The following is a 20,970-nucleotide window of genomic DNA, read 5'->3' on the forward strand; positions in this document are numbered from 1 at the left end:
CTATTGGATACTTCAGATTATCTGTTCTCTGCAAAATACATAGTGTAGGTGTTAATTTGCACTCAATTTTGCAGGTTTCGGTCAACAACTTTTGAATTTCCAGCCAACCCTGTTTAATTTTCTTACATTCCCAGAAGGCATGTATAAGACTGTCCACATGAGAGCCACATTTCACACACAAAGCAGAGGATGATGGGTCAAATTTATGTATTTTAGATTTTGTGTAATATATTCTTGTCATGAGCTTATATTGTGTAAGCCTCAGGTTTTCATTGATGGTAATATTACTCACTTTACTACTTTTGACTACAGTTCTATAGAAGCTGCATGCATAGACACAAAAAGAAGTGATGATGATGATGATGAATTTTAACATCCACTGAGTCCTGCACAACCAAAATGACCAAATTGTTCTTTTGAGGTCTTATATGAGTTCTTGAAATATTCGCAATGCATATTTTCATGTCACAAAGTGTTCTGGTGGTTAACTAATGCCATATTTGCTTACTTTTCTAAATTTTCACCCAAGGGAGTAAGTGTTAAATTGGTTCTTGGAAGAAATACCAGTAGAATTTGAGAAGTGGACCATGGACAGAATGCCTTCAAATACTGATGACTGTGGCAACACTGTTCCTCATCATCAGCATAAATGATACTAAGCACCATAGCACTCCACTCACTGTGTCTCCTTTCTTCTATAGACTCAACTCTTTTATTATTATTTTTTTTTTTATATGTTTGTGGGCCTTGAACCCGGGTCCCCGTAGGCACTGAGCCCATTTTGTGGAAGGCCTACAGGATCTGCACCACCGCAGCCTCTAAAGACCTGATCTACATAGGCTTTCTGCATTGGTCCATTATGCTACTACTGCAAACAAGATTGGTTTATGGTAGCCTACCTGCAATACCATAATGCAATAATCCCAAAATTGTCAACTATGTTTAAAAAAAAAAAAAACTATCCTGATGTATACTGTGCATAACTTCTGCTCCAGTCATCTGTAGCCTGCAACACAACACCTCCTCGGTTAGGGGCCTACGCCATAGACAGTGGCCTACGCATACGGATGTGTAGTAGACACTTGCTTCGATAGAATACCCGGAAGTCACACCATTGACATCAGGAAATAGACAAATCCATAACCAGAGACCAAACCAAGCAGATAATGTCAATTAGGTAGCGTTGGTCATTTGCTGACAGTCGACTCCCAAAACTGAGGTGAAACGCCACAGTCATTTGACATCTGTGTGGGCATATTACACTTAACGTTATAGTGTGTAGGCTGTCTTGTCGTGAGTGCGTAAAAAGACGGGGGAGACGCAAGGAGGAAGAGGTCGGTGCCTGGCAGCTCGCAGTGGTACGTTAATAGACGTTGGTATTTTCTCCATCTAATCTTTATCATGTTAAAGGAAACAATAATAGACCACATACTTCACTATTTACATTTCCCTATAAATTTTGGAAGTAAACGGTATATGAGTTTTTTCACGACTGTCGGGAAAGAAAGGCCTCCAATGTAAACAAACCTGGCTTTCCAGCTGGCAAGTTCGGTTAGCCTGCTAGCTGAAGTTAACGTTGTTCTGAAGCAGCTTCCTTTGTGCGACAGGCTAGCGTTAGCATGCAAGAACAACAACAGATTTTAGTCTAATTCGTTGATTAAAATAAATATTATATGGTACCGCTCAATATGTTGTGTTGTTTTGGTTGTCTTTGTCTACCATGTCTGTTAATAGGTTTAAAATCATCATAACCTGACAAACGCGTCATTTAACGTTAGCTATTTCCTCTCTCACTAGCAGCTAGCTATCGCCAACAAAGGCACTGTTGTGATGCTGAGTTTAATAAAGAAATCCTGTTAAAAACTTTGTCGTCGAACAGATAAGTAGGTGTTCATAAGGAATCATTACTGCTCCCTTCTCCTTGGACACAATGTTAAATAGGTAGTAGTGAGCTAATGTCAGGTTGTTAATCATTAACGTTAGTGAACGTTAATGTAGGCTAATGTTAGATCTAACTTCAAGCCATTCTTGTTGGCGTTTTACAGGTCTATTCAAACATTAGTGTTAATATGTCACCGTTAATTTAAATAAAAGGTTCATACTAACGTTTGATTCTTGACTAATGTATTCTTCCTCAACGATTTTTTGAAGAGGAAGTGTATGACTTTCACTTCCATCGGAATTTACGTTTGGGCCTAGAAAGACCATTAATTTATTTTCACTTGGGAGTTTCCCTCCTGTTACGAATATTTTCACTTGTAAAGCAGTAATCTTGTATTGTGTTTGTTTGTGTGTCTGTCAGGCTGACAGGAAGCCTGCAATTAATACATGTCTATTTAGTGTGAAAAGAAACAGTTTCACTTTTTCACCTTTTTTGTGTTGATGTCATTAGAGCCCCTGTTGATTTGCACCACATCCTGATCTAAAACCACTAGTTGCATTTACAGAAAGCCAGGGTACACATGTGTTTTTTTCCCCCTTTGAAGCTGTATGTGGTTGTAACCGATACCACGTCACACACTGCTGTCACTCACAGTTGAGGAAGTGCCTGTAGGGCACCTCAGAGAAAGTCATTCAGAGTTTGAACAAGGTAGTTTACCCATAGACTGTTCTATATATATACAGTCTATGAGTTTACCTGAAACGTACTCTAGTCTCCCTCTAGTTATTAACACCTTATAATAACAGCAGGGATATTGATGATGTAGACAACAACATTACTGTCTGCAGTGGTAGCATTGCCTCTTGAGAAACTGTCTGGTGTTGATTCCAGAATCTGCTGTTTGAAATTTGTGTCACTTTGAATAAAAGTGTCTGCTCAATATCTCATACACTGTGTATGTCTGTGTGTGTGTGTGTATGTGTTTTAGGACGAGAGTTTTCAGGGCCTGGTAAGGAGTGAGAAGATGAGCCATGGAGCGATGGTGCGAGAGAGAACAGGCTACCTGGGCTCCCCATCAGCAGCAGTGTTGAGCCTGCCTCTACTACTGCTACTGAGTTCAGTATCCACAACACACGCCTCAGGTGTGTGTGTGTCTGTGTCTGTGATTGTGTGTGTGTGTCTGTGTCTGTGATTGTGTGTGTGTGTGTGTGTGTGTGTGTGTGTGTGTGTGTGCGCGCTGACCCTGCCTCTGCTGTCTCCGATCCTCCCCTCTATCTCTCCCTCTCTATTTCCTCTCTCTCTCCTCTTCTTCTTTCTATCCCCCCCTTCTTCCCTCTTTCTCACAATGCTTTAGTCATCTCCATCTGTTCCATGACTTAGTGTTGTTTTGTACATTCTAGGCCAGCTTCTCCACAGAGTTGGTTACAGTCTAATAAAAGCCCATTTGTCAGCAGCACTGCTGGTAAATCGTTATGGAAACTCCAACCAAACATTGCTGTTCTATTACCCTTCTATTGTATTTCTATTGTTCTTTTCATTCTCCTTTTTATATTATCCATGGCATATCAGAAAACTTAACACCGATTTTTTTTTTTTTTTTTGCTCAGTGATGGCATATATGGTGCCTTAAAGTGATTATGACAGTTCAATAGCTTAGTCATTGTAATGTTTGCAGAGGTGGAAAGCTCTGGCTTCAGAAAGTCAAAGTCGTGTAACGGAGGCGAACTGAGCTAGCATGCTAGGTGCCCGTGTAAATCCTCACACCCCTAACCTTAAGAACGCTTCTAACCGCTGAGTTGGAAGCCTGGGCTTTTAGCTCAGTGGTTAGAGCGTTTGACTCCCATGCCGGTGTGTGTGGAGGTGGCGGGTTGGAGGGTCATGAGCGGTGGACGAATTACGACCTCTATTACAGTCGCATCATGTATAGGTTTTACCTGTGCACTTAACCTCAACTGATTTCACAAATTAGCCGGTCTACTTGGCTGAAGAGCTGTGTTAATTATAATAAGCTGGTTAGTAAATGGTTGAAAGAAATATGTGGTAGCACAGGCGTTTTTAACCTGTGTGTGTTTGTGTTTGTATTTCTAAGTCTAGTGTGGATCTACTTTAGACACCTCTATTTATGTGTGTCTGTGATTTAAACTGATATGACTTAACTTGTGCTCTGTCATTGCAATCCTGTGTGTGTCTGGACTATAAAGTGTGTGTGTGTGTGTGTGTGTGGACTATAAAGTGTGTGTGTGTGTGTGTAGTGTGTACATCGACTATAAAGTGTGTGTGTGTGTGTGTAGTGTGTACTTCCGCTATAAAGTGTGTGTAGTATGTACATCGGCTATAAAGTGTGTGTGTGTGTGTGTAGTATGTACATCGGCTATAAAGTGTGTGTGTGTGTGTGTGTAATGTGTACATCGACTATAAAGTGTGTGTGTGTAGTATGTACATCGGCTATAAAGTGTGTGTGTGTGTGTGTGTAGTGTGTACGTCCGCTATAAAGTGTGTGTAGTATGTACATCGGCTATAAAGTGTGTGTGTGTGTGTGTGTATTCTGGTGTTTTCAGTGTGCAGGCATCCAGTGGAACCGGAGAATGGAGGCTACTCTTGCCACCCGTCTCCCTGTCGGACGCTGAGTGAGGGCACCGTGATTGAGTTCTTCTGCGACGAGGGCTACGTCATGAAGGGAGACTACAGGTACCTCACCTGCACCAGCGGAGAGTGGAACACCCTGACGCAGGTCCGCTGCCTTCCCTCTCAAGGTGAGTCAGACGCACACAGAGCCACGGAGCACCACCATAGCTACCAGGCCCACACAGGGCGAGGGAAGCCACCATTTGAAACTAGGTGGTACAGTTATTAACCCTTAAAGGTGTGGGGTTTTGAACATTCTAACATAAGATTCCGTTCCACAACAATTCAAGGTTCTGAAATTCTATGTTGAATTCAGAGCCATATAAAGGTACCTTTATATGGTTCTGGTTGAATTCAATGAACCCAGATATTCCTTAGTTCATTTTCCAAAATTCCCTAATACCGGTGTGACCGTACACCTTTTAATGACCACTCTTTAAAGCCCTGGATATACATCTGCTGATACAGTGTATGGACGACACACATTTCGTCACCAGCATCAGGGGCTGTACGGTCTTTCCGTGCGGCATCAACGTTTTGTGTCCGTGCAGAATTTTCTGTATTGGCTACGCAAGTGCGAATGTGCATGCAGGATTTCAAGAACTGGCTCAAGGGTCAAGAGAAAACATGATCAATTTGCTCCCATTATTCTTTTAGCGGACACTTTCCATTGGAGTTCAGATGCTTATCTTCATTTGAGTGTTTGCTTCCTGGGATTAAGACTACAGGACACGACCTCATAAAACGAGTTCTTTTATTTTGTGCCTAATTTTAGCTAATTAGATTACCAGCAACTGTCTATCAGCTAGGTAGCAATAGCTGTGTTAACATAAAGATGGAGAAGTAAACCAGTTATGCAGGGCTAGAGAAAACTGTTTAGACTTTTTAGATTTGCAGGAGAGAAACCATTTGGGTAACACAGCTTGTGCTGCTGAGTGATGCAGAAATATTCCCATTATTTCAAGAACTCGGGTACAGTACTTCTCGGAGATCCTCGATCATTTCAAGAAGTCTACAGCAACTGGCCCCAAGAAAGTCGGCGCAGCTCAGTGCAATTAGTCACAGCTCAAAATAAAGGGACTTGTTTAGTTAATGTAGCACTCTCTTCGTGTACTTGTTTAGTTAATGTAGCACTCTCTTCGTGTACTTGTTTAGTTAATGTAGCACTCTCTTCGTGTACTTGTTTAGTTAATGTAGCACTCTCTTCGTGTACTTGTTTAGTTAATGTAGCACTCTCTTCGTGTACTTGTTTAGTTAATGTAGCACTCTCTTCGTGTACTGCAGCATGTAATGCTCTGAAACAGCAGGGGCGGTTATTTTCTGCTGTTCGATGGGTGACCATGTCAGAAGTCCTGTTCTACTGTTCCATCAGTTATGTACCATACTGTGGTACTACCGTGACCACAAAAACAAAACACTGCTCTTTTAATGATAATACCATACCATATTTCATATTATATATTGATACAGTAACTAATACTGTATCAATATATAATATGAAATATGGTATGGTATTATCATAATGTTACTATACATGCGTAGAGCATATGGATGGTCAGGATGCTCGTGGTGCTGTGGTAGAATAGTAGTAAGGAGACCTGTTATGCTGCGCTGACGGCTCATTCCTCATCCTCGTCCTCTTCCTCCCGGAGCAGAGAAGGAGCCGGAGCCTGTGTTTGGCATGAACACGGTCTCCCTGGTGACCACCACAGCCAGCTCGGTGGCCCTTGTCCTGCTCCTGGTGGTGCTGTTCGTGCTGCTGCAGCCCAAGCTGAAGTCCTTCCACCACACGCGGTGAGTACGCCACGGCCAGCCCCCCCCCCCCCCCTCCCCCCCATTGTAGAGGGGCGACGAGGAGCAGTGCTTATGTCACTGACACCGACAGACAATTCAATTCCCAGACCTGCCGTTGAGAGTCTATGCCACTTTGGATAAAAGCGTTTGCTAAATTATATTAGTCAACTTAAACATCAACCTTTATGGAAAAACTGTTGTGTATAATGTATGGGTGTAAATGAACATAATAGCCATTTTGTGGGGGGTTAGTACAAGCTGAATGTTGTTTTTGCATGTGACATGGCAATGTTGTTGTTGTTTTTGTTGTTGTTGTTTTTTGTGATGTCTAGTTGCTGAAGTTTAGTTTTTTTGTCTTTCTGGTGCCCTTACTTCCTACCTGTCATTAGAATGTCTGTTAACTCCGGGGCCAGGTAGTGGTCTCTTGTTCACGCATCACATCCTGTCCTGTTAACCCAGGGCCAGAGAGGGAGTTAAGTCATTTAGAGACGAATGACCGTGTCGCAGGAAGTGCATCATAACAAAGGGACGCTTGACCCTCTTGTAACAGCTGTACTCAGTAATACTGCAGACTCGTAAAAGTAGTTAGAAAATAAGGCAGAAAAACGAGTTTCAAGTTTCCTCATGCTGCTTCCTTATGTTGGAATGTGCAAAAATGTACAAACAATCAAGAGGATGCCTTCTTGTATGTGATTTCTGCAACAGTGATACTGCAAACGTGTTGATAGCCTATTGTTGATTTATATGCTGTAGCCTAGTGTAAAGCATGTCACACAGTAGCCTAGCCTACAGAAAACACTTAATTGATGTGATGTGATATAATGATAACTTGTATGCCTACAATGGTTTATTAAACATCATAGTCATTTATTTAGTCAGTCATCATGTTCATGTTAATGAATAGGAAGGACACCTAAACGATAGCCATAAACCAAAATTTCGCGCAATATCTGCCGTGATTCCCTATGCGTGAGTCACGAGCTCTTTCCAGCTGACTCTGGCAGATCTGGACAGTCAGTCGCGATCGATTATTTAATAAATAAATGTGAATTACGAATAATAATAAAACGCTTCTACCTAATGTGACTATTTTTTCCATGAACTGTAAAAGAAAACACGTTTTTTCCAGCTGTATTCTGCGTAAAGAGTAAAGTAAATTATGTACTTATTTCCGGAATTGACGTCACTTCCTGGACTCGTCTGAGGCTGGTCTAATGGGTCTGAGGTCTCTCAATGACTTTTGCAGGGCCAGGTAGTGGTCTCTTGTTCACGCATCCTGTCCTGTTAACCCAGGGCCAGGTAGTGGTCTCTTGTTCACGCATCACATCCTGTCCTGTTAACCCAGGGCCAGGTAGTGGTCTCTTGTTCACGCATCACATCCTGTCCTGACTGTACCACTTCCGGCTCCTTCCTCCTTCCAGGCGCGATGAGGAGGTGGGCGGTCAACCAGTGTCCATCATGGTGGACGGGGTGCAGGTGGCCCTGCCCTCTTACGAGGAGGCGGTTGCCGGGAGCGGCAGCGTGGCGTCCAGTCTGACCGCTCCTCCTCCTCCCGCGGATCAGGGCGCCCACGGTCCCTCGGCAGCACCGCAGCAGCAGCAGGCAGAGCCGCAGGCCCCGGGGCAGCATGCAGAGCTGGCCATGGTGCATAGGGTGCCGTCCCCTTCCTCCTCCTCCTCCTCCTCCTCCTCCTCCTCGTCGCTGGCGATGCTGGGGGCCACCGCAGCCACAGGGCTCCATCGGGGAGAGCGGCCGAGCAGCACACACAGCGAGCCGCACAGCCTGCTACTGGAGCCCTCACAGCTGGACTTCACTGACGGTATGGCCGTGCGTGTGCGTGTGCGTGTGTGTGCGTGCGTGTGTGCGCGTGTGTGCGTGTGTGTGCGTGTGCGTGCGTGTGTGTGCGTGTGCGTGCGTGTGTGTGCGTGTGCGTGCGCGTGTGTGTGCGCGTGTGTGTGTGTGTGCGCGTGTGTGCGTGTGTGTGTGTGTGTGTGTGTATGTAACTGTATATCCACACTGTAGAATCTAATATGGAAATGGATATGTACTATTTCTTAGTAAAGTGTTTGAGTGTTTTAGACTACTGAACTTTACTCTGCTTTAGACACTCTGTTTATGTGTGTTATCAGATTTAAACTGATATGACTTGACTTGTGCTCTGTCATTCCAATCCTGTGTGTGTGTGTGTGTGTGTGTCTGTATGAATATGTAAACCACAGTGTGAAAAGCATCTATGTACTGTTTCTTAGTAAAGTGTGTGTGTGTGATGAACTAAGTGTTTGAGTACTGTGTGCGTGTGTGTGTTTGCACGCGCATTACTAAGTGTGTGTGTGTGTTTTCTGTGGGCAGATATCCCGCTGCTGAAGGAGGCATAAGGGGAGCAGGAGGTGGCGAGGCAGCTGCTGCCCAGGGAGGAGCACCGCGGGGAGGAGGCCTACTGTACAGCACACGCCTGGGGGTACCCAACCTGTCTGCTGCAGCCCACCACCACACACACACACCCACACACACACACACCCACACACACACACATACACATACACATACACACAAAGACACGCACACACACACACACACACACACACACAAAGACACGCACATACACATACACGCACATACACATACAAACACACGCACATACACATACACATACACACACACACACACACACACACACACACACACACACACACACACACACACACACACACACACACACACATACACATACACATACACACACACACACACACACGCACATACACATACACACAAAGACACGCGCACACACACACACACAAAGAGATGCACACACACATACACGCACACATACATGCGCACACACACACACACACAAGTACCCACCTCAGGGGATTTTCAGATGAGGGTAGGTGCCCCAACGCAGGATTTGCGGGGGTCAGCATCCTCGTGTACATAACTGCAGCTGCAGACTGATGACCTCTGACCTCTGTCCGGTGCGCCGTGCGGCTTGTGGGCGGAGCTCCAGGGACTCGGCTCTACGCAAGAGCTGCCGAGCGTCCGCGAGAGGGAAGGCTTGACTCCATGTGCAATCACATTTTTTGGTGTGTGTGTATATTTTGTTTGCTTTATGAGTTTTCTTTTTTTTTTTTGGGTGGGGGGGGGGGTCTTTAAGAAAGATCTGCACTCTGGTTTGTGGCCTGAGCTTTTTGGATGTCACAATCCCTGTCGCATGTTTTCTTTACTACTGCTCATTCAGGGGTTGATGCATGGGCGCTGGCACGTCAAGTCTCCTCACCGCGGACCCCAACCATCTATACTCTCGTATGCACACACCAAAAACAGTCCACTGATTTTATTATTACTGAGGTGGAGTGTCTCACTTGGTACTTTTTACATTCAGTTTTTATCCAGATCTTGTCTTTATCCACCAGAAGGGCTATTTGCTATGTCACCCCCACCCACTGCCGGACACACACACACACACACACACACACACACACACACACACACACACACACACTCCCCCACACTCCCCTCTCGGTGTCTCCTGTTCCCACTGTGAAAGTCCCCAAAGCCCTTCCTGAATGGACAGAGTGGTGTGGTGACTCCCCCTGGCGAGCTTTAAGGTGTGTGTGTGTGTGTGTGTGTGTGTGTGTGTGTGTGTGTGTGTGTGTGTGTGTGTGTGTGTGTGTGTGCGGGTGTGCGGTGAACCATACGCTGTTCTGCAAAGCTCTCCATGCCACCTTCTGCTGTCTGATTGGGAAATACAGTGGTCGTATTTGTACATAGTCCGCAGATCAATTTACGTTTCAGATGGCCTTAGGTTTGTGTCTCTGGGCACAGATTCTGTCTACAACATCAGGAGATTTTTCTGTGACTTTTCTGACTAAACAATGAATGTTAAAATGTCCGTAAAGCCTTCTGGAGTTTATTGATAAAACAAACAAAAAAGAGAACACAATGCTTGAATACCCAGTGGATCTTATTTATTTATATTTTTGTTTATGTGTAAAAAATAAAAAAGACTGTGCATTATTGTAAATTGACCTGCATCAGAAAACTAAATTAAGTAGTGAATCTTGGCTCTAGGAGTGTATCTCAGTACAAGGACTGTTTGGATGTAGACTCATTCCTTCACCAATCATGTTTTGCTATCTGGCTTTGGTCTTGATTGGGTCTTTTGGGATATTTAATGTTTTTACCTTAATTTAAAACCAAAAAATATTCGCTCTGTACAAAATTAAGTTTTCTTTTGATTTTATTATTTATCTAGGAACTGAATGATGAAGCCTGGATGACTATGCTCAATATTTGTATAAAATTTAATTTAATTCCACACTGTATATACCATGTAACAGTTTCTAATTAAATACTCTTTCTAAGTGTGTTAACTTGTCATGGCTTTTAATTGTATTGCCTCTTCTGTTCACTCTGGCGAGCAATTTTGGATAGGTCAGGTTTGGCATGATCTCCACTAGATGGCAGCATTTTACCATTTGAAAGCACAGCAGATAACTTTCAGGAGACTTGAGATAAAGCACACAAAAACATTTGTAGAATTATTTGGTCCACTGTAAAATTGTAATTTTGAAAAAATATAGAGATACATTACTCGTCCAACCTTATACTGAGACATTCTAAATATAAAGTTTGTTATTTTTATGTCAATGCTCTAATGTATCTTATAGGCTACCCTGCATGAACTCAACACAAAACACAAACAAGGTATGATTACAGTAATTTCCTGTGTATTTGCCGCATCGGGTATAAACCTCACAACAGTATTTTAAGTTGGATAAAATTACGACAAAGTGTTTTGACCGCGTCGTGTAACAGCAGTGCCCAATAGCCAATGAATCTGAATCAGATCGTACTTTAATCAGAAAAAAGGAAATGCTTTCCCATGCATAGCTTATGCCAGTGTAAAAATCATGGGCCGTATTCACAAAGCATTTTATCTTACTGCTAGGAGTACTCCTAAATCACACTAAAAGTTAGGGCTGGGCATATCATTCCAAATATCGATAGTATGCCAATGTTGGTATTGGTATCGGATCGATACCAGCGTGATGGCATCGATACTTTAATTTCAGTTTATCTCGTCTATGTTCACAATCCGTTCCTGTTTCACCAAGGACTAGCCTACAGTCGCGCAAACACCACTCCTTTCACATCTTGCATGCACATTGCACACTTTGTGTTTCGTTATTGCAATGTTTGTAAATTATTAACAGTGGAAATCACAAAATCATTTAGTGGTGAAAATGTATTCAAATTTAGCTTATTGATGTTTCATTCATGTCATAAATTATGAAATACTGCTCTCCCCTACATAAAAGTGCATAAGCTGCTTTAAGTAAAAAATATCAGTATTGGTATAAGTATCGGCAATACTGGCCCTATATTTACTGCTCAAAGTAAATCGATCAAAGACTTGGTATTGGATCGATACCAAATTTTGTCGAAACCTCTACTAAAAGTTTTTAGCTAGGAGTTTTCTCTTAAAACCTAAACGTCATTACTAATGCACAAGATTGATTGAAGTGACCACCTTGATTGGCTGATGATTATGTGGGAATGATGCAAAAACCTCCTTTACACTGATGAGTGACAGGTGACAGGTTTTGCTGGTGAAAATGCGTGCGCTATAGGCCCTACTGCGAGGGCGGAAGATGAATAAATACCCTAAATGAATAAAGAGTAATACCAATCAAATAGCCTACTAACCTAATGAAATTGATGCAGTGTCTTTGCAACATTTTTTAAATTAATCTGTATGAAGACATGTAGGGTTATAATGCACAATTATTCCCTCGCGATTGAGAGCTCCTGTACCGCATTGCGACGTAAAATACCACAAAATACGGCTTAGGATTGTTTGTGCACAGGCCTAGGTCAGTGAGTTAGTCCCTTTCGACTTCTAAGCTGTCCCAGACTTAGGTGCTGACCATTTGTTATGGTTTAAAGGTTACCATTTGAAATTTTTACAAAAAAATAAATAAAGCCGTGAGTAATCGTGAGTTTAGCAGTAAGAGTCTAACTATAATCATGCTGTCCATGTGCTTCTTGTTGGCTATGGTTTCAGAATGCCATGGATCTGAAGCAGCTTTCAGTTCTGATTGGTTGGATTTGATGACATCCTCTTGTCACAGTGTCCATGCAGGATTAAGCAGCATTGCACTGGATTCGGAGGTTTAGTGTAGCCTATTACTGCATGTGTGAAAGTCACACCTCCAAAAGGGTTGCCTCTGGTTGTGGAACATTCAGAATGGAAAGGAGTGAAGTCATATCTGTCTGGCCGAGATGGAACACTTAAAATTGAACAGTTGGATGAACAGCAGTAGGCTCATCTCTGTGTGACAGAACATTGCAGCGGAACAGTTGGATGGAATGGATGGTGACTTCAGGTTCCCTTTTCAGATAGTGCAGAGGTCCACTCATCAGCAAGCAGGAACTTTCACAGCTTCAACATTACCATTTACTGCCCAATATGAAGGTTCTGCAGGGCAATACAAAGAAAAGAAACACGCCAGTAAGTGAAAGCTACAAATGCAGGAGTGAGATGATTCTTGAAAGTTGCAGAATCGGGGTCAGTTTGAAGTTTACAGTAAGACAGGTAGCAGGGGATGAGTGGTGGTGCTGATCCTGTGTCCTTCCACTCGAACTTACCTGTGCGAGTGCACATGGGGGCAGCCGTGGCCCACTGGTTAGCACTCCGGACCTGTAACCGGAGGGTTGACGGTTTGAGCCCCGACCAGTGGGAACGGCTGAAGTGCCCTTGAGCAAGGCACCTAACTCCTCACTGCTCCCCGAGCGCCGCTGTTGTTGCAGGCAGCTCACTGCGCCGGGATTAGTGTGTGCTTCACCTCACTGTGTGTTCACTGTGTGCTGAGTGTGTTTCACTAATTCACGGATTGGGATAAATGCAGAGACCAAATTTCCCTCCTGGGATCAAAAGAGTATATGTACTTATATACTTATACATTCAGGTCAAATCCCTCTCAAATGCAAGCTGCAGCACATAAAGCACTGTGTAGCCATTTTCTTATATCCATGTTATCCCCACTTAATTGTGCTGCTGTGCTGGGCTTTAATATGAAGAATAAACATAAAAAGGGACGGAAGAGCCAACCTTCAGCTGGTCGGTGGAACATTCGATAGCATCTGTAGAGGAGGACGAGCAGGAGGGCCTCCCCTCCCTGGAAGACGATGAACAGTAGTGGGAAAAGGTAGAGCGGCCCGATCACCTCGGGGAGGAAGGCCACTTTCAAAATGGTGGAGCACAACTGGATGTTCTGGCAGCCAGTTTCCACGGCAATGGTCCTTTGACACCTTAGAAAACATATCAACAGTGATAGTCCTTTGACACCTTAGAAAACATATCAACAGCAATAGTCCTGCAACACCTTAGAAAACATATCAACAGCGATAGTCCTTGACACCAGAAAACATATCAACAGCGATAGTCCTTTGACACCTTAGAAAACAACAGTGATAGTCCTGCAACACCTTAGAAAACATATCAACAACGATAGTCCTTTGACACCTTAGAAACCATATCAACAGCGATAGTCCTTTGACACCTTAGAAAACATATCAACAGCGATGGTCCTTTGACACCTTAGAAAACATATCAACAGCGATGGTCCTTTGACACCTTAGAAAACATATCAACAGCGATGGTCAGGGTCATTTCAACACAACCACTATTCCCCAGCAGAAAGCCAACCCCAGTATGTTCACAGTCTGGTCGTCGATCCAGCTGTATTTGATCTAAACTAGTCAGTTGGAACAGATGAAGCTATACGTTTCAAGTTTCAATTTTTACATCACAAAAGTGCAAGATAACTATGTTATGAGTGGACTAGGGAGTAGATTGGGGAGTGGATGGGAAGGAAGAACAAATGGGAAATCTTCTAATAGGAGCAATGAATGACATAAGTTTCAGTTGCTAGTATGAAATGCTAACTGCCAGCTGAGTAGCGCCAGATGTCCGGTCACTCAGTGGGTGACCTTTGGTCTGACCCCCTGATGTGCACTGCTCTAATGGAGAATACTCACTGTCCGTTTAGTTTGCAGAGGTAGGACATTAGGAATCCCAGGAAATAGCCAATCAGTGGCATGAGGCAGGCGGCGACCATGAGATTGGGAGAGAGCACCACCCACACGCTCGTTCCTATGGTGATGCCCGACATGACGCCAATGGCGATAGAAGCGATCAAAAGAATGCTGAGGCCAATCTGCAAAAACAGCAAAAAAATGTCTTTAGCTCCCAATACCAGTGCAACTTCTGGCCTCAACTAACAGGACAGTTGGAGCACATTGTATTTTGTGAGTGGTCGTGGGTCAGGTGGTAGAGGAGAGGCCAGTTCAAGCGAGATTCCTCCTGACCCTGTTTGTTGAAGTGTCCTTGAGCAAGACACTGAACTCCAAACTGCTCTCGATGTGTAGATTGGCGCCTCCATCTGTGAATGTGTTTGTGTGTTTGAGTGTTTGTGTGTGAATGGGTGAAAGTGAGGTATGCTTTGAGTGCCTGGGGGGTAATAGAAAAGCGCTTTATGGTGCAGTCCATTTACCATCTAAGCATACATGGGAAACTGGCTGATGTTGTTTATGAGTGTCAGACAGAAGTCTGGTGAACCTTCTTATGGTTTTTTTGTGTCGCACGGGGTTACAAGCAGACTAAGACTTTTGACCTTCCATGACCTTCCATAATTCTCTGTCCAAATGAACAAAGAGATTTGCATGAAAGTGCCATAGTCTTAATCAGCTCACCTAGCAAATCAGCGATTTCACTCACCTTAATGACCATCTTGGACCAGCGAGGGATCCAGTGGTTGATGGCAATGCCCACCCCACAGGGCACCAGCGTCATGAGAAGAGCGATCATGATGCCCTTGTAGGGCACGGCGTTCTCCAGCTCAAAGCCCTTGCAGTAGAGGTACAGCAGGATGGGCATCATGACCAGTGCCAACACCGTGGAGCACGTGGTCATCACGATGCTGCCCACGGAGAGAAGACAAAAGGAGAAAGGAGGAACACGTGAGCAGGGAAGGACCATAGATATAGCTTCTACATTCTATACAGATCAGTGGGAAGGACCATAGATATAGCTTCTACATTCTATACAGATCAGTGGGAAGGACCATAGACATAGCTTCTACATTCTATACAGATCAGTGGGAAGGACCATAGACATAGCTTATACATTCTATACAGATCACTGGGAAGGACCATAGATATAGCTTCTACATTCTATACAGATCAGTGGGAAGGACCATAGACATAGCTTCTACATTCTATACAGATCACTGGGAAGGACCATAGACATAGCTTCTACATTCTATACAGATCACTGGGAAGGACCTTTGACTAGAGGAGCTATACCTCAAACCTGAGTAACTACAAAGATCAAATGTTTGACAGTGGAACTGCTATGATTGTCTGTGGACAGGGTTAGAAAGAACATAATATCTGATGACGAATTGAAATGTGGAAGAATGTCTCAGGACAAATCTGTAACATACAAACAGCTCTTTGAGTGCTCTCACGGCTTTCTCTCTGAGTTCTGGAGTGTTCCCAGGTTCTGCATCCTGAGCCAGTGGCAGAAGTAGCACCAGTTGTAGGCCCCTGCACTGAGTGAATTCCAACCATAGACTGTATAGAACTGGACAGAGTGCCTCCATTCAGTTATGTTCTGATTGATTTTTAGCCACCGAGGCGACGCCATCTTGGAAAATGTGGAACCAAGTTGAAGTGCGCGTGCGTAGTAGGAGTTGGAGTTCTATACAATGATTCCATCTGTGTGTGTGTGTATGTGTTCAGCTCCCTCTCAAGTGTGTGTAGAATATTCTATAGGTATGTGTGAATGTATCTGTCCCATCCTCTATGCCCCATCCTGCATCCACTTCAATCTCTTTGTACTCACTATAATATAAATGGAGTCTCTATAGTGTTGGAGTTTTTATTTCTCTCTTCCCATGTACACATTCCTAATGACATAATTTCGTCTTTGACCTCTGTGCAGATTTCTCCTTCTTTCTCAGTCATATTGTTTGTTCGTCCATCTTTGGGGTTATGTTACACAAATAAATCAAGTGATTACGTAAAAAGTATTCATCCTACAAAAACAAATAAACACAACTGACAAAACAGCAGCAGCTGTTCAACTGTGTGTTGCCATATAGAATGGGGGTAGAGGAGCACTTCTTGGACTCTAAAGTTTGGTTAAGTCAGAGGTGCTCTTTGGATGGGAAACTAAATGCCAAGAATCAAGAAACTTCAAGGCACTCTACTGAAAAAGTTAAAAAGCCTTTATTATCATGGCTTGGTCAAGTTAACCTTCTAAAAAACTCCAACGCATTTAGCCTACATGCCTTCTTCTGGGAGTTTCTGCCCCCCCCCCCCCCACACACACACACACACACCCACACACACACACACACACACATAAACACAGTAGACAGGTTATCTGAAGAAGCGCATCCCAAACCTTACCCTCCAGTTACATTTAATCAATGCATCTTGCCTGCGGTTCAGTAACCCAGTACATGTAATCAGTGGACCTTACCTGAGATTCATGTCGCCCTGCAAAGCCAGAGCAAAGATGTTGGAGAGATTCCCCCCGGGACAGCATCCGCAGATGAGCACGGTGACGGCTTCGATGGGGTTCAGCTGGAGGGCCTTCGCCAGGCTGAACGCCGTCAGCGGCATGATGCCAAACTGCGCCACCACGGCAATAGCCACCCCTTTGGGCCGCAGGATGTGAGCCTGGATCTTGGCGATCTCCATGGTGCAGCCCAGCGACACCATGGTGATGAAGAGGATGATAATGGTGATGACGCTGATGGCCATGTCCATGGCTGGGGAGAATGGGGACTGAAAGCCACCACTGGCACTGGTGCTGTTCCTCCAGCTGGTCACATTGATGTAGTGGGAAGTGGCGCCATCGCTGACCACAGCTTGATGGGTGGTTGTCTGGTTCATGATGTCAGCCATGTCAAAACTGCAGATCTACTGTGTTGTGCTTGTACCCTATAAAAGAAGATTTGGTTTGTTTTAGTGACTTCAGTCACAACAAGAATTACAATAGTGACTTAGCGACTTTCACAGCAAAATGTAGTTGTACATTCATGTAAAATGGTAAAAATGATAAAAAATAAAATACCTAACCTTAATATTTGTAAATATATATAAATACAAAATATAAATATATTTCCTTTTAGTCTGGCGAGAACTGTTAAAAATTCAACAAGTCTACATGAGCACAGGACCCAAGTACTATGTTTCTTCTAAGTGCACACAGTTTACACTAAAACAGCATACTCAAGCTGTTTCAAAGGTTATACGATTCCCCTTACAAAGCATTACATTGAACGTATAAAGGTAGCTGACATCCCAGACTTAGCAAACCAACCAATGTTAAAGAGCCTGATAACAAGGTTTTTGTGACACACACATTCCTCCAAACCACCCTGTCTTTACCTGAGGAAAAGGTATGTCAAACACCTCTCACAACTAAAATGTCATGGGTCCCTCATGATAAAAAAAACGCGGGATTCTACTGTATTTGGGAGAGTTGTCATCTTTTTGGTCATGATGTCAGGCTTTTCAGAACTTTGGCTTCAGTGCATCAGCCTTCAAGGCCATAAGAGAATAGGTTTCTAGGCCAAGTATACTTGCGTATACAAGGAATTTGGTCTCTGCATTTATCCCATCCGTGAATTAGTGAACACACAGAGCACACAATGAACACACAGTGAGGTGAAGCACACACTAACCCGGAGCAGTGAGCTGCCTTGCTACAGCGGCACTCGGGGAGCAGTGAGGGGTTAGGTTCCTTGCTTAAGGGCACTTCAAGCCATTCCCACTAGTCGGGGATCGAACCGGCAACCCTCCGGTTCCAAGCCCGAAGCCCTAGGCCACGACTGCCCCACAAAATTGATATTATTATTGGATCAACCCTTTCCATGACTTTTATGATTTGGCTAATATGTTTATTTTTAATATCCGTGTGATAATACATGGACGCAGACCTGTACTTCACTATCCGTCATCCCTATTGATGACGTGTGTGCCTGATGGCTTTGTCCTTTTCACATGCGCATAGCACAGGGGCCGGCCTGCCTGCAGCCTGGGGTGTTTTTCTGCAGCTGTGTCAGCAGGGTGGGTTTAGCAGGGCTCCCTGGGCTATTCCCTCTGCCTCCTTGTGACTTTCAGCTGCTGCGCAGGCAGAGAAAGGCACGGGCTGTTTGTGTCCGGTGAGGCGCTCAACACTCAGATGCCTGAAACCCTCCGAAGCAGTCTGGTATGGTGCACACGCGAGGTTGTGAGCGCCCAACCTTTACCATGACAACCAGAACACCTCCATAAAATCGCCACAGAAACATTCCTATATGATGCCTAATGATATTCGTAATTCTTAATTCTATGATAATTATATTGTATTCCTAATAATATTCTTAATTCTAACCAGAAAGGGAAATCCTTTAACACTGGAAGCTCTAAGTGGAGATAAATTAACTGAGTCTGAACATGTCTGTATATGGAGTTTGAAAGGCCCTCTTCATACGCATGTTGAATGCAGAATGAAGCTTGCTGGGGTCCCCCCCTTTCAGGAGATCCCTAATGGGGCCCTTTGTAATCAGACCGCATTATTCATGCAGTAGTAGCCATGTCAACAGACCCAGTAGAGATGTCCAGTCATCTACTGGACAGGCAACAACAACAACCACCTCAGCTCTCCGTTAGGTTCAGTGGTCATTGGAAAAGATGCCAATTGATACACTTTGTTATATAAAAAACACTTTGATAAAGTGGCCAAAGATGTGGTTTACTGAGAAGCAGCTTAGGTAAAAAAAAAAAATACATTCTTACAGATAAAAGAAAACAGAAAAAGTCTACAAATACTTTTGTAAATTCCAAGGAATGTACAGAAACAAGTAGACAGAAAGGTGTTTAGAAATCTCTTTTGTTAAATATCCATAGCCAGAAACATAACTTTGCTTACCTTCATATTGTGTAAAAAAAGTAGAGTCCAGCTGAGCTCCTATAGGTTGCCTGCTCAGGAGCTCCCTCTCTCTCTCTCTCTTCCCTCCTTTATTCTCTTTCTGTATCTTTCTTTCTGTCTCTCCTCCTCTCTCTTCTCCATCTGTCCCTCCTCCTCTGTTCTCTTTCTGTCTCTCCTCCTCTCTCTTCTCCATCTGTCTCCTCCTCTCTGTTCTCTCTCTCTCTCTCTCTCTCTCTCTCTCTCTCTCTCTGCATTCCTCCTCCTGTGTCCTGACCCTGCACTGGTTTCCTCGCACCCCCTGCAGCATGTCACATGCCAAAGCCGTCCCGTGCAGGACCGTGGTATTTTTATTTGATATTCGTTGAAAGGATGGGAAGTAACATAACCGTTATGGTGAACCAGGCCTCACTCAGTTGCAGCATGTTCTCCTTTTGCAGCACAACAAAGGCAAAAAAATCACATCACAATGTCAAAACAGAACAAAACATTTGGTGACAGCATCAAGGATGTGAATATGACAACAATATAGACAGCTACACACACATCGAGAGGGGAGAGGAGTTCAGGTCAAAATAACCAGTATGAAATCAATCAGTGGTTGCAGGTGAAACTGTCTGATTATGTGTGTGTGTGTGTGTGTGTGTGTGTGGGTGTGTGTGTGTGTGTGTGTGTGTGTGTGTGTGTGTGTGTGTGTGTGTGTGTGTGTGTGTGTGTGTGTGTGTATGTGTGTGTGTGTGTGTGTGTGTGTGTGTGTGTGTGTGTGTGTGCGTGCGTGTGTGTGTGTGTGTGTGTGTGTGTCTGTGCGCGCGTGTGTGTGTGCGTGTGTGCATGTGTGTGTGCGTGTGTGTGTGTGTGTGTGTGCTTCCAGGGCTAGTCTAGCAACTCTCTGTTTGCTTGTGAGCTCGAAAAATTAAACTTCTATCAGGCCAATCAAATCGTGTATAGAGTCGTTAGGCGGGCTTAACATAATGATTGATGGCAGAGTTGCAACGGTTTGGCTTGAATTCCCTGCTACTTGAAAACAAAGAAGATGGATGTTGCTGTTGGCCAACAGTGTGACACGAGTTAAGCTTGTTTTAAGATGGCAAAGGATTTAACAAGCCAACTAGCTCGTTGGTGGGAAAACGCATGGGATTCAGCGCTGTCCTATTGCGTACAGAGGGAATTTTGAAAGACAACCGATTATCCCGCCCCGCGGACTGTGCACTGTGAACGGTGAGTGCCCAGACCCTACATTTTAATGTGGGTCTGGCTCATCAGGCTACCCATGCCACTGTCTATCTGCCCAGTTGGCATCATCATGCCCCCCCCCCTTCTTTGGCTGCTCTGATCACATGGAACCATAATATACCACATCATTCACCACACCGAGGCATACCCAGAAAGCACATGCAGATGTTGCACAACCAAGTTTTTGAATATTTACTACTTTTTACCACAATATCTGTACTTATTTTCTAATGCACAGAATTATGTTGATATGATTATAGTTAGTTGTCATTTGTTCAACCCTCAATGGCATAAGCAGACCAGGCTGCAGAGTACAGTGACTGAGGGGGGAGAACGAACCAAACTGAAAATCATTCTGTTTGCTTGCAGTGACCACTGTGATTGGCTTATGAGCGATAGATCTGTGATAATAAGTGGTCATGCACTAAATGACTACCGCATAGGAAGA

At 44.0% G+C, this 20,970-nt stretch overlaps 2 protein-coding genes across 3 annotated transcripts; one reads left to right on the forward strand and one right to left on the reverse strand.

Annotated features, from left to right (window-relative positions):
* Nucleotides 1–1,084: 1,084 nt before the first annotated feature.
* On the forward strand, nucleotides 1,085–10,668 carry LOC143139677 (sushi domain-containing protein 6-like). 2 transcript variants are annotated; one of them, XM_076300347.1, is made up of 6 exons: nucleotides 1,085–1,358; nucleotides 2,871–3,024; nucleotides 4,441–4,635; nucleotides 6,163–6,301; nucleotides 7,723–8,120; nucleotides 8,651–10,668. In XM_076300347.1, exons 2-6 carry the CDS (start codon nucleotides 2,907–2,909, stop codon nucleotides 8,674–8,676), a joined length of 876 nt encoding a protein of 291 aa, XP_076156462.1. In that variant the 5' UTR covers nucleotides 1,085–1,358; nucleotides 2,871–2,906; the 3' UTR covers nucleotides 8,677–10,668. The 2 variants fall into 2 exon arrangements, with proteins under 2 accessions (XP_076156462.1, XP_076156463.1); XM_076300348.1 differs by having other exon boundaries at nucleotides 1,085–1,219.
* A 1,840-nt stretch (nucleotides 10,669–12,508) lies between these two features.
* On the reverse strand, nucleotides 12,509–17,206 carry LOC143139521 (hepatic sodium/bile acid cotransporter-like). Its single transcript, XM_076300104.1, has 5 exons — nucleotides 16,854–17,206; nucleotides 15,084–15,285; nucleotides 14,345–14,523; nucleotides 13,416–13,615; nucleotides 12,509–12,531 (listed from the first exon to the last, which is right to left on the reverse strand). Exons 1-5 carry the CDS (start codon nucleotides 17,141–17,143, stop codon nucleotides 12,509–12,511), a joined length of 894 nt encoding a protein of 297 aa, XP_076156219.1. The 5' UTR covers nucleotides 17,144–17,206.
* Nucleotides 17,207–20,970: the final 3,764 nt, after the last annotated feature.

The sequence above is a fragment of the Alosa pseudoharengus genome, unplaced genomic scaffold, assembly GCF_046254945.1.
Source record: "Alosa pseudoharengus isolate Yale_2024_CS ecotype anadromous, Long Island Sound unplaced genomic scaffold, YU_APseudo_1.1 YU_APseudo_1.1_scf_22, whole genome shotgun sequence".
Classification (NCBI taxonomy): domain Eukaryota; kingdom Metazoa; phylum Chordata; class Actinopteri; order Clupeiformes; family Clupeidae; genus Alosa; species Alosa pseudoharengus.